The sequence below is a fragment of the Chanodichthys erythropterus genome, chromosome 20 (assembly GCF_024489055.1).
Source record: "Chanodichthys erythropterus isolate Z2021 chromosome 20, ASM2448905v1, whole genome shotgun sequence".
Classification (NCBI taxonomy): Eukaryota; Metazoa; Chordata; class Actinopteri; order Cypriniformes; family Xenocyprididae; genus Chanodichthys; species Chanodichthys erythropterus.
This window is the reverse complement of record NC_090240.1, coordinates 35659087-35672366: the sequence shown is the minus strand read 5'-3', so window position 1 is coordinate 35672366 and position 13280 is coordinate 35659087. Positions and strand designations below refer to the sequence as shown.

The 13280-nt window shown below is 32.9% G+C and overlaps 1 protein-coding gene across 2 annotated transcripts; it reads right to left on the bottom strand.

Moving 5' to 3' along the window:
• Nucleotides 1-331: 331 nt before the first annotated feature.
• Nucleotides 332-12558, bottom strand: znf341 (zinc finger protein 341). 2 transcript variants are annotated; one of them, XM_067371467.1, is made up of 16 exons: nt 12527-12558; nt 10976-11083; nt 9787-9977; nt 9562-9708; nt 9100-9315; nt 7513-7687; nt 7338-7431; nt 7026-7231; nt 5898-6085; nt 5490-5698; nt 4778-4874; nt 3296-3428; nt 3025-3136; nt 2870-2940; nt 1551-1781; nt 332-1463 (listed from the first exon to the last, which is right to left on the bottom strand). In XM_067371467.1, exons 1-16 carry the CDS (start codon nt 12555-12557, stop codon nt 1225-1227), a joined length of 2448 nt encoding a protein of 815 aa, XP_067227568.1. In that variant the 5' UTR covers nt 12558; the 3' UTR covers nt 332-1224. The 2 variants fall into 2 exon arrangements, with proteins under 2 accessions (XP_067227568.1, XP_067227569.1); XM_067371468.1 differs by having other exon boundaries at nt 7338-7428.
• Between the last annotated feature and the right edge of the window lie 722 nt (nt 12559-13280).

Genomic DNA, 13280 nt, shown 5'->3' with positions numbered 1-13280 from the left:
ATATATTTTTAATATATAATATATATAAATATATTAATATATATTTTAATTATATTTATAATTATAATTATGTATATCTATCAGGGCTGGGCATTCATATGAAATTTCACAATTTGATTTTGATTCAGTATATTGATTAATTGGGGACTATCAGGTACAGTACATGGCAGATAAAATATGCATCTAATATTTATATACCAAAATTTATTTGAAAGTTTTAGCAACTTTTTGTCCAGTTTTTGGTCAGTATCCCATAAATTGCATGATTTATGGACAAACAATAAAACAAGACATGATAACCATACTGAAAACGTGCAGAAATTCAGCTCAATATTTTATTTGAAACTGTATTGATTAGTTTACAGTCTGAGTTCATCTCAACAAATGCAAGAAAAAATAAATTAGCTTACAAGAGTGTTTTAATATAAAACAAATCAAATATTTAAGATCAGCAACAGGGATTTTTGTCCCCTTGACAATGATAGAAAACATCTTTTATACTTTTAAAGATGACTGTGCAAGTCAACGCTTTAGAGCGCTGCAGCGCTGATGTATTATTATAGGCCAAAACCTGGAAATGAGTCAGTGGGTTTTTGCCTAAAATGCCTGAAATAAGGTCTGTGGTTAACATAAGCTCACGCTACTTTCACTTTTTATTCTACAGCATAAAATACATCAGTGATACTCACTTGTGTTTTTTTTTAAGCTGTTATGTGTCTTGAAAAAGGCGGTTTCTAGGTTGTCGGACATTAAACATCATCATCTGAACAGGTAAACTCATCTACTAATTATGTTTATAATCACACTCGCTCTTCTAACTCAAACTGTCAGGGAAAATGTTTGTAAATAAAGACTGAAAGAGTTGTTGAAGCTAATGTCAGTGATGTTGAAGTCATGTGACCGTGGTGTAGTTCGTTTATAGACTACGTTTAGCTTTTTACTTCTGACGACTGCATTTAGGCTTCAAAATTCATAAACGTTTGTGAAAATCATCTTGATGGACAAAACGTGTAAATATCATAAACTTTTGCTGATCACAGATATTATCTTTTGCAATAATCCAAAAGCCTATGGAAAAATCCTATTGGGTTTTTATTGAGGGAACATCCAGGTTGGCCTACAAATTTAAATCATCCCTGCACCGCTCTCTTGGTAAACAACATGATGCAAGTGTGTGAATTCTGGGAAATACAAGCAGAAAGTTCACTGCAGCTTGACTCTTCTTCAGTCCACCGTCTGGAAGCACATGGGTTCAGAGAGCAGTCTGACGGCTCGGTCTTCTTCCTGCATGTGGTCCAGTCTCGTCTCATCATTCCTCTCTTCCTCCTCCTCCTCTTCTCTCATCTGCTTCTCTCCTCCATCCATTCCCATCATTCCATCCTGATGCGTCTCGCCATCATTATCCTCGCCCTCGTCTTCGGTTTCTCCGCGTTCGTCAGGCTCCACGGCAGGAGATCCGTCCCCTGAAGTTTTAATAAAAAGTATATAGATTAAAAACTCATACTTACAAATATATTCATTTGTGTGTGTGCGTGTGTGTGTGTGCGTACCCTCGCTGTTGTTGTCTCGTCCCTGCGTCCCGTCAGCGACCTGCGCGTCTCCTGCCGCGCCCCCTGCCAGCGGACACTTGTGATCTCGGTAGTATTTCTGGCGGGTGAAGCCTTTGTTGCAGGCGGAGCAGCGGAAGCGGTAGTTGTCGGTGTGTGAGCGCTGGTGTTCCAGCATGTGAGCTCGACGACTGAACGACTTCTGACAGAACTGACACTTGTACGGCTTAATTCCTGCAGGACGGAGAAAAACATACATTATTATACACTTCCACATTATTATACCATGAGAAAAATGGATATTTAAAAGCTTGTTGTCAGAGAATGTTTTCGGAATATGAATATTTTTTCTAAATCATTTTTAATTAACTCTAACTTTAGGGAAAAAAAAATAAATAAATATATATATATATAAAACAATATGTACAGTATATTACAATATATACAGTTTTTAATAAAGTAATATATATATATACACACACACTAATAATACACTTACATTAATAAAGTAATAATACACTAAATATATATTAGGGCTTTCAAGCAAATAAATCGGCAAAATCAAATTTCCATTAAAAAAAATTTGATTGAGCTGCCATGACAATTTAATTTCCCCTCGGGGATTAATAAAGTTTAAATCAAATCAAATTTGGATCAAAAATTTCCCCCGAAAGATCATTTAACGTCATTATTGTGTTAAATGAGAAAATCATTAAATAAACATTACAAAAAGTAGCTTTAGAAAGAAATATTTAAACTAGAATAAACTTTAAATATCTAGAATTTATTACACAAACTTTTAGGCATCAACAGCCATGATTTATTTTTCTGAATTGTTATTTAGATATATTTATGGATCAAAACAGTTCGGTAACAAACATTCTTCAAAATATCTTCTTTTATGTTACGTAAAATAAACAAAGTCATAAAGGTTTGAAACGACACAAGGGTAAATGATAATAAACTGAATTTAAATGTTTGGGCAAACTATCCCCAAAGTATGAAATAATTTTTTAATGGAATGATACTCTAAATAAGAAACTTACACTGCCAGTAGGTGGCAGTAAATGTGTAAATGAATAAGTCATAGAATCATTCATTCATTCGATTCGTTCAAACAGCTGATTCATTCACATTCACAATGAAGTAAATGGCTCTCTTTATGAATGAATCACTGAATCGTTGATTCAGTGTTTGACTTGAAGTGGTGCTGCACAGACAGATCAGTGTATGACATCAAAATACCGCAAGAGTAATTCGAAAGCATACGGAGCCAACTATATATATCTATATATATCTTGAGACGTGATGATCATTCTCACCTGAATGAGAGAGAATATGAGCTTTGAGTTTGTCCGGTCTGTTAAACTCTTTAGTGCAGCCCACATGAGTCCTGCAGAGGAGAGACGACAGAAATAATGAAACATGTTCACGTCAGATTGATGTTCTCTGTGGCGATCTGACACCTGTCACTCACCTGAAGGGACACTTGTACTTCTTGAAGGGTTCGTGAATCAGCATGTGCCTCTTTACTTTGTCCTTCCTGTTGAACGTGGCCTCACAGACGGAGCACTTGTACGGTTTCTCTCCTGCAAAACAACAAAACCAATCACTGTAATTAATAATTACTAAATTTAATTAATAAAATTAATAATTTCTGATGCAACTCATATACCGATGATATAACTACATAACAATAAACCTGCATTTACGAGTACAGGACATTTCCACTGAATGAAGTGTCACACCTGAGTGGATCTGTGTGTGGAGTTTGAGGTAGTGCTCAGTTTTGAAGAACTTTTTACAGATCTGACACTTGAATTTGCCGCCGACGCCGTGAGTGGAGAGATGCCTCCGGAAATACCTCTCGCACGGAAACACCTGCACACAAAAACACACTGACACCTGACGTCCGCGTCTTTAACCATTCTTCATTATTCTCACACACCGACTCCTGCAGTGATGCTATCATTAACTAAAACTAAAGTAAAACTATTCAAAGCTGCAATAAAAGAAAATATGTACATTAGATGAAAAACTTAAACTTACAAACTTAAATTTAGAAAAATAAAGTTTTTTTTTAATTAGAAATGTTGCCTTGGCAACTAACTGAAGTAAGTTTAAGCTGAAGTACTAAAATTACTAAAAATGAAATAAAAAGAAAACAAATTTATAAATTCAAAATATTAATAAACACTATAATAGTATTAATACTAAAACTCCAAAAATCATTTTGCTAACTGAAATAAAACTGAAATGAAAAACTTAAAACTAAAACTTAAATGAAATGTAGAAATGTTGCCTTGTCAACTAACTAAAATAAGATGAAGTATTAAAATTACTAAAAGTAAAACTGAAATAAAAATCAAATATTAAAAATCTAATAAAAATGACAAAAGCACATAAATGACTAAAATTTAAACTAAAATTAAAAAGAAAACTAAATATAAAACTAAAAGCTAATTCAAAATATTAATAAATACTATAACAGTGAATGAGTATTAATAAAAAATATTACAATTCTATTAATTTTTGGTTACTGAAATAAAATATAAATAATCGATGAAAAAATTAAAGCAAAAATTATAAATGTTGCCTAAAAAATAAATTGTAATAAGTTTAAGGTGAAATACTAAAATTACTAAAACTGAAATAAAAAAAAATTAAAGCTAATTAGAAAATGTATAAAAAACTAATAAAAATGACAAAATCACATAAAAATGACTAAAATTAAAATGAAAGCTAATTTATTAATAGAACTAAAAAATTAACAATAAAGCAAAAATAAATTACGAGTTATTTTAAAAAGTTAAAAGTTGAAATAAAAATTAAAGGTAATTAGAAATATATATTTTTTTAAAAACTGACATATAAAACAAAAATTGACAAAAGCACATAACACAATTACTAAAACTTAAAACTGAAATTAAATTGAAAATATAAAAGTAAAAATAGTAATAAATACTATAACAGTAAGTGAATAATACTTAAACTATTAAAAACCATTTCTGAAATAAAGCCGAAACAAAATATGAATATTAGATGAAAAACTGAAGTACAAAAAATACTAAAATAATCTGAAATAAAATAAATTGAAAAAAATAAATAGAAATATTAAAAATAAGAATATATATACAAGGGCATAAGCACATAATTACAAAAACTTAAAGTAAAATGAAGATGAAAAGAGAAAATCTAAATTCGAGGTAACTGCAGTATCAGAGGAGTACCTTCATGCAGTGTGGACAGGGGTAGTTGTGTGTGGCGTTCAGCAGATGCTGCTCCAGAGCTTCCTGTGTGGAATATTTACTCTGACACTTCATACATCTGAACACAAGAACAAACACGACACGCTCAGTTCAGACAGCAGCACCTGACATTCAAATCTCTTCAACATAACTATCATCAGTGACCTGCAGAAGATGTCGTCACATTTGCGGAATGAATCCAATACTTGTTTCCTGCTCATTTTAGGGAGTTGATTCCAAAAATAGGCCTTTGGTGACTTTCTGGTAATGCACTTCCTTTTTCCTTCCTTTTGTCTTCAAGTACAAATATCTAAACATTCTTAAATCAAGATTTACTTGAGAAGCAAAATTAGATATTAGTCTTGTTTTCTGAAAAATCCATCAAAATTTAGTGAGATTTTGCTGAAAACAAGAACAAAAATTTGCCAATGGGGACAGAAAAATAAACTTGTTTTCCCGCAGATTTAAGCACATTGTATTGTTTTAATGATAAACTCACTTAATATTGATCATTTTCATAATATTTTGCTTCTCCAGTAAATGTATCTTGATTTGAGGATGTTTACATATTTGTACTGGAAAACAAGACAAAAAGACTGAGGAAGAACATCATTTTTGCAGCGTATTAGGTGTATTCTTCTCAAGATGCGGGGCTGAGTTTGTGTGAGTGTGTGTGTGTGTGTGTGTGTGTGACCTGTAGTAGTTGGTCTCTTTGCGCTGGTTCTGCTGTGGACAGAAGCTGTGTGAGTACTGGTGAAGGCCGAGCTCGAAGAGCGACGGGAAGACTTTACTGCACTGGTGACAGCGGTACGTCAGCTGCTCCTGGTGCGTGTGGATGTGCTCCAGAAACTGATCCAGCTTCTGGAAGGTCTGAGAGCAGCTCTTCACCACACAGCGGTACACCTGCACAACAACTCGTCACTACAACTTTTCACCATCCACTACTTTTTCACTCATCCAACCACAACTTTCAACCATAAATCTATGATGAAAGATGCCATTTCATATTTTCAGCAAGCACCTCAGTCCGGTTTCTGTAAAAATATTGGCAACACTTTGCTTTTGTCTCTCCTGGCTGTGAATGTTTTAGTCCGTGTGGTACCTGTTCGTTTTTGTGCTGGGTCATGTGAGACTTCAGCTGGAAGTAGGTGCTGAATTTGGCCGAGCAGAACTGGCACTGGTACGAGCTGTCGATGAGGATGATCTGCTTGTTCTGGTTGGTCCCGTCGCTCTGCTTCCCCTCCGCCGGACCCTGCGTTTCCTGGACCTCCGCGTCCGGCTCTTCGATGGCTAAAGACGAGGCCAGACCAATGAGCTTGAGCTTGCTATCAGATATAACATCATTTCATAGATAATACCATTTCAGAGAACATTCAGAAACAACATTTTCATAACTTATGGACGTATTTTTGTTAGCTGGGATCTCGGGATTTAAAGTCACTATGAGATCAAAAATGGATGATTCTTGGTTTTTATGGAATATTGCAGTATTTATTATAAATGATTTATATGTGCACATCATTAGTGTTTTAAATTCATTTTGAATCAGAATCTGTTCTCTGATGACGAGGGGCGGGGCAAACTGTCACTCACATGAGATCCACCAATAGCAAACCACAATCAATTCCACAAGCCCCGCCCTACATTTGTTCTTGTTTGAGAAGCAGTTTCACTCAGATATACACTGCCATCCAAAAGTTTGGAAACACCCCTGGCAAAGTGTGGTTTTGGATGATATCAGCATGATATAACTTGACATTATCATTGAAGACCAGCAATAATAATTTTCATTCTGATTACATAATAATAGCAATATATACATGTCAAAGTCAGACATGCCCCTTTGCCAGCTGTGATGCTGGTTACTGGATTAAACTTGGCTCAGGTTTGTGAAAGATTTTTGGGTCAGCACACCTTAATAGCTTCAACAATTGATTGCCAAATAAGTTTAGAATACAATGAACCAATCAGAACCCAGTTTAGGTCAGATAGCTGCTAATGCTGGATATTTTGATGAATCGAAAATTTAGGTTTTTTCTATGCATAAACTGTTTATGCAATAAAATATGTATTCATAGTTTGTGTTGTCCCTTATCAGAGCAAAATTATCACAAATTAAAAAGGATTCATGCCAATATTGTCCACTTTTCAAGGGCGTTTCCAAACTTTTGGAGGGCAGTGTACGTCACAGTAGAGAACTACAGGCTATCATGACTTCCATTTCTCTCACCTTGCTCGTGCTCCTCTTCCTCCGTCTGCTGTGAGTTTTCGTGGTTGTTTAGAGGAAGCACACGGACAGTGATGGGCATCCTGGAGGCGGTGCTGTGAACTCCAGCAGGCCAAACCTTGTGCGTCTGCATGTGTTTCTTCACATTAGACTTCTGAGCGAAGGCACGGCCGCACACGATACACTGAAATGGCTTTTCACCCGTGTGACTGCAGAAAAGAGAGTCACAATGGATCACAGTGCTGTCACGTTTATTTGAACAATTGAATTCCGTGCCGTTAATATCACAGTTTGGATATAAATCTTCTCATTTACCTTCTAATATGCTGCTGGAGGTCAAAGTTCTTGGTAAACACTTTGTCACAGTAATTGCACTTGAGCTTCTGGGCTTTTCCTTTAGTTTGTCCTGCTGAAACAACATGAGCTTGTTTTCATGTCTAAATAAAGCAGTAATTTAAGCTGGTGTAGATGATGTATAAAGGTGAACTACCATCCTGTGTTTTCTTGGAGCTTCTGGCCCTCTTAGGGATGATAACCTTGTCATATTCACCCAGCTCGGAGAGGTTTGTGCTGATGGTGCAGCTCTTGTTTTTGGCGGTCTGTTTTCCTGGGCTGTAAACCGGAGCGGTGCTGAACACCTGACCCTCCACACACTGACTGGGGACCTGTCATATCAGGTGAATAAATGATCAATAATCAGATAAACCTGCATTAGTAAATATATATATAGATATATATATATATATATATATATATATATATATATATATATATATATATATATATGCATTTGTTTTTATTTATTAACCAGACAAGGCCTAGATTCATTAATAATAATTAATCTTTATTTATATGTTACAAATTAAAAGCTGTTTACAAAGACTTTTAAATGGAATATTAATCACATCTAACATAAAAGTATGTAAATATGTGTTTATACACACACACACACACACACATATTTACACACATACACACTATTTACATATTAAATGTTTATGTTAGATGTGATATTTCACGATTAATCGATTTGATAGAAATCGATTAATCGTGAATAATCACATCTAACTCATTTAAATGTGTGTGTATACACTTATTTTCAAATGTTTATGCTAGATGTGATTAATCAATTTCTATCAAATCGATTAATCGTGAATAATCACATCTAACATAAACATTTGCAAATATATGTGTGTATGTATATATAATTACAACCGTTTGTTAGATGCAATTAATCGATTTGACAGAACTAATATACTTATAGAAAATTTACTTACAAATGCATACTTTTATTTTCAGACAGTGTGTTTTTTTACTTAAGCTAAAATTATTAAAAAATCTTTATAATTGTAATTGAAATAAAGCTAATAATAATAAAATAAAATAAAAATATTAGATGAAAAACTTAAAAATGTTGTAAGTAATGTTAAAGTACTAAAATTACCTAACTAAAACTAAATAAATTAAAGCTAAATAGAAATAAAAACAAAAACTATTAGCAGTTATTGTTGTTATTGGTAACAAACACTTAAACTATTAAAATAGACTAACTATTAAACTATTAATTACATAGAGATGAAAAACAATATTAGATAAAAAACCTAAAATTACAAAAAATTTAATGAAATTATGTGTTGAATGTTTCCTTCGCAACTAACTGAAATTAAAATAGTCTAAGTTGAAGCATTAAAATGACTAAAACTGAAATAAAATCAATTAAAACTAAATACAAATATAAAACAAATAAAATAACAAAAGGACATAAAATTACCAAACAACTTAAAAGAAAATTGGAAATATAAAAATAAAAGCTAATTCAAAATATTACTAAATACCTTAATAATATATAATTAATACTAAAATTACACTTCCTAAGTAGCAAAATTACTAAACCTTAAAGTTAAATAAAAATAATAGCTAATTCAAAATATTAATAAATACTATAATAGTCTATAAATAATACTAAAAATAACACTGTTTACAGCAAAACTCATAATATTCATGCATTTCACTATTTTAATACTGGTGAAATTCACATGACATTTGTGAGCGTGTGAATGAATTAACAGCGCTGCACCTGAATGGACTGAAACGACTGCAGCCCCAGTGCAGGCACCTCTGCAGTACCGCCGCCGGCCATAGAGGGCAGTGTGCTGTACACCTGCACCACTGAATTACTGTTACTGGAGGGCACCTGTGAGGAAAGGGGCGTGGCCTGTGTTTGAGGGAGGGGCTGTGGAGGCTGCTGATGGTGCTGGAGGTACGAGGATCCCGCATGCATGCTGAGATTGCTCTGAAAAACACCAGGTCAAAGGTCACCGTTTTACACACACATATATATGCCTCTGGCAGATATATCTCTGATGACGAGGGCGGGGCAACCTGTCACTCACATGAGATCCACCAATAGCAAACCACAATCAATTCCCTAATGGACAAAATCAAGCCCCGCCCTACATTTGTTCTTGTTTGAGAAGCGGTTTCACTCGTATGTAAGTCACAATAGAGAAGAGAAGACTATCATGACATGCAATCTTACCTGTGCGGATCCCTGCATGGCTGCCATTGGCTGATCCAGAGAGCTGAACGCTGATATGGCTGACATCAGAACCTCATCACTGACCAACACGTTTCCCTGGACCAGCGTGTGTGTGAGCGGAGACTGCGGCACAGTGATGTACGACACCTTGAGGAACACACAAAGCAAATAAATATCAGTGATACGCAGTCATATGGATGGTGGTGTTTCAGCAGGTGTGCGTACCTGTCTGTTGGTGGGCAGCTGCGCTCCCGTGCTGATGGACGGTACGGAGGTGTAGGCGTTGTTGGAGGCCAGGGAGACGGTGGCCAGTGACGGCGTGTTGGACTGACACTGTTCACGCTTGTGAGTCATGAACGCCGGCAAAGAGTTGAACTGCTTCTTACATTTCCCACACAGAAACACGTCGTCATCGTCTGCAGATGTGATGTGACGGACAGGAATAATAACACAGGAGGTTTAAGAAAAAGAACTGACTGAAAAAATAATTACTATGTATATGCAAATCAGTTTTGTTAATGTTAACTAAAGCTAATTCATTTAAGTATTTGAAATAAAGCTGAAATAAAATAAATATTAGACAACTAACTAAAGTAAGTAAGTTTAGGTTGAAGTGAAAAAATTACTAAAACAAACAAACAAAAAATAACAACAGCACTGAAACAAACTAAAATATAAAAGAAAACTGAAAATATATATATATATATATATATAAAAAAAAAAAAAATATATATATATATATATATATATATATTTAAAAATCATAAATATGTATTTACAACTCAGTGTTATTATCGTTAAGTAAAACTATTATTAATTCTTTCCAGTAATTAAAATGAAGCTGAAATAAAATAGATATAAATGAAAAAGACATTTAAAAAACATAAATTAGAACTGGAATATATAAGTAGAAGTACTAAAATTATTAAATCTGAATAAAACAAAAAACTTACTAAAACTGAAATAAAAATAAATGACAGCTAAATAGAAATATAAAAAAATAAAAATGCAAAAATGCATAAAAAAATTCCCAAAACTTAAACTGAAATAACAATTAAAATTGAAAATATAAAAATATTTAAAAATCAATACTATGTATATACAAATCAGTGTTTTCATTAACTACAACTAAAACAATTACTAACTGAACTGTAATAAAATAACTTAAAATTGAAAAATAAATTCATTGTAAATATATATTAAAAAAAATAATAAAAATGACAAAAACGCATAAAATTACTAATACTTACACTAAAATAAAAATATTAAAAAAAATAAAAAAGCTAATTCAAAATATTAATAAATATAAATAAAACAGTATATAAATAATACTAAAATAACACTGATACAAATGCACACTTTGCCTTTGACTGAATATGGTATATAATCATATAAATGCATGAATAAGTCTCACCCATTGGCTGGATGGTCGTTCCTGAGACATTTTGTGTGCCCGGATCCAGAACACCACCCTGACCGTCTAACAGTGACTGGACATTGAGCACCGTCTGATTGTCCATGCCTTAACAAGAAGACAAATATGACAGACAGTCACTTCCTGACAATTTTGCCAGTTTAAAATCCATTTCAGTACTGTTACTGGAGTTATACATAGTATTATAATTATTATTGCATGACTCTCTGCAGTACTTCATTCTGATCGGTCAAAAATATTTGATATTGTATAATGACACTAAACTGTTTCTCAAGCACTGGTTTCCTATGTAACTGTGCTAGTTAGTTGTCTGGAAGTCCCTTTCTTTGCAGATATTATGATTATTGAAACTAAAACCAATATTTCACACCCATATTTATTTTTTTGGGACCAAAAATTATTCAGGCACTTTTACCTGACCATGTTTTGCTTAAGTGTCATCTGACATCATTTTTCTGACTTTTATTTTATTTTATTTTATTACCATTTTTTAAGTGAATAAACTGTATTAATGAATGAAATGTTCAAGGTGTCTGAATACATTTTGGTTTGACTCTATCTTTATTATACATTTATCATTTATTTGTTTTATATATCTATATATACAATGTGTGTGTTAGTGCTGTCAAATCTATTAATCGCGCATATTACACATATTATACTATATTAATATTAATATATTAATATTATAATATAAATCTAATATTATTTGGGTGAACTAACCCTCTAATGTAACCTTCTTCCTTTAAATACTTTTGGCAGTTCAAGAATAATTCATGCAATTTTATGTTATTTATTTGAAAGAATTAAGAGCCGTTTCATGTTATCGTTGTATTGTTCACCTGTTCAAGGTTAATATGGGATTTAGAAAAGTAATCCAATACTTTTTAGACAGAGTAACTGCTAAAGAAATCCAGTTACACTGCTGAAGATGTAATTAATCAGTAGCTACTAATTAATATATATATATATATATATATATATATATATATATATATATATATATATATATATATATATATACACACACACACACACCAATCATTTAAAAGATTATCATTGAATCATGACTATCAGTTATGCAACACAAAAACAATCAAATGTGGACACAAATATCAATTACTATTCAGTGTATAATAATGCAATAGAGTATTTGAGCAGATGTAAGGCTGTTCTGTGGCTTTTCCCCTGACGTGTCTCTCTCCCTCCGCCATGATCCGCGGCACGAGGCTGTTGTTCCAATCGCTCTTCCTCCCTCCTCTACATCAATCTCTCTGCTCAGCTACATTAAAGTGAAGACATCAAATCCACCGCGATCCTGCGCTAATATTATTATTTATATATTTAAAAAACATTCATTCTTTTACTATTCAAACACAGTGACAATTACATGAACCGAAACAACTGTGTAAAATGTGTTTCTTTGCTCTGCTCGTCTCTCTCGCGCGCATGCATTCTCACTGAAAACATAAAATAATACATTATAGCTTGTGCATATGCTGAAGGATCTCAAATAAAGTGCATTAATACCTTCCAGAACCTCAAATATTGCCTGCGCCATCTTGTAGCTCCTGTGCATAACGCCAGCAGTGGGCGGGGCTTATTACAATCACACTGAATAGAAAGTTTTCATGTTTAATACCACAGATAGATAGATAGATAGATAGATAGATAGATAGATAGATAGATAGATAGATAGATAGATAGATAGATAGATAGATAGATAGATAGATAGATAGATAGATAGATAGATAGATAGATAGATAGATAGATAGATAGATAGATAGATAGATGTTTTCATGACATCAGCATTTTATGTTTTTAAATATGTATTTTTATGTATTTATATATGTACATATCTGTACACTGTAATTTGTCAATTTTCTATATCTTATATTTTGCTATAACGTTAAACAAAGTATACTCTGTTACTAAGATTTGATATTTTTATACTTGGGTCAATGATGGGTCATAGATATGACATCCAAAGTATGTAAGGTAGTACAACTATATCTCTTTTATTGAATCCAAAAGGTTTTAATTATATTTTGCTACATATAAAGGTATTTAAAGATTTTGAAGTGTCAAAAGGTCATTCGGTTTAACCGTCCAAATGCCAATACAGCCATTTAATTTGTCATTAAAATATCTAAAAATGTAATAAATGTATATATTTTTTTATTTTGGCATGATTTTATAACATCATATATCAACATAGTGCAAAATGGTATTAAAATTATGTGTAGAAGTCGTTGCTTTGTTATGAGAAAGAATGTCCGGAAAA

What these genes read in the sequence shown, in the direction of transcription:
- znf341 (XM_067371467.1), bottom strand. Translation starts at nt 12,557, where the DNA reads ATGGCGCAGGCAATATTTGAGGTTCTGGAAG. An exon ending in AAAGAGACCAACTACTACAG is followed by an intron (nt 4,875 to 5,489) that starts GTCACACACACA and finishes TCTTGTGTTCAG; the next exon opens with ATGTATGAAGTGTCAGAGTA. An exon ending in ACGAGACAACAACAGCGAGG is followed by an intron (nt 1,464 to 1,550) that starts GTACGCACACAC and finishes TTAAAACTTCAG; the next exon opens with GGGACGGATCTCCTGCCGTG.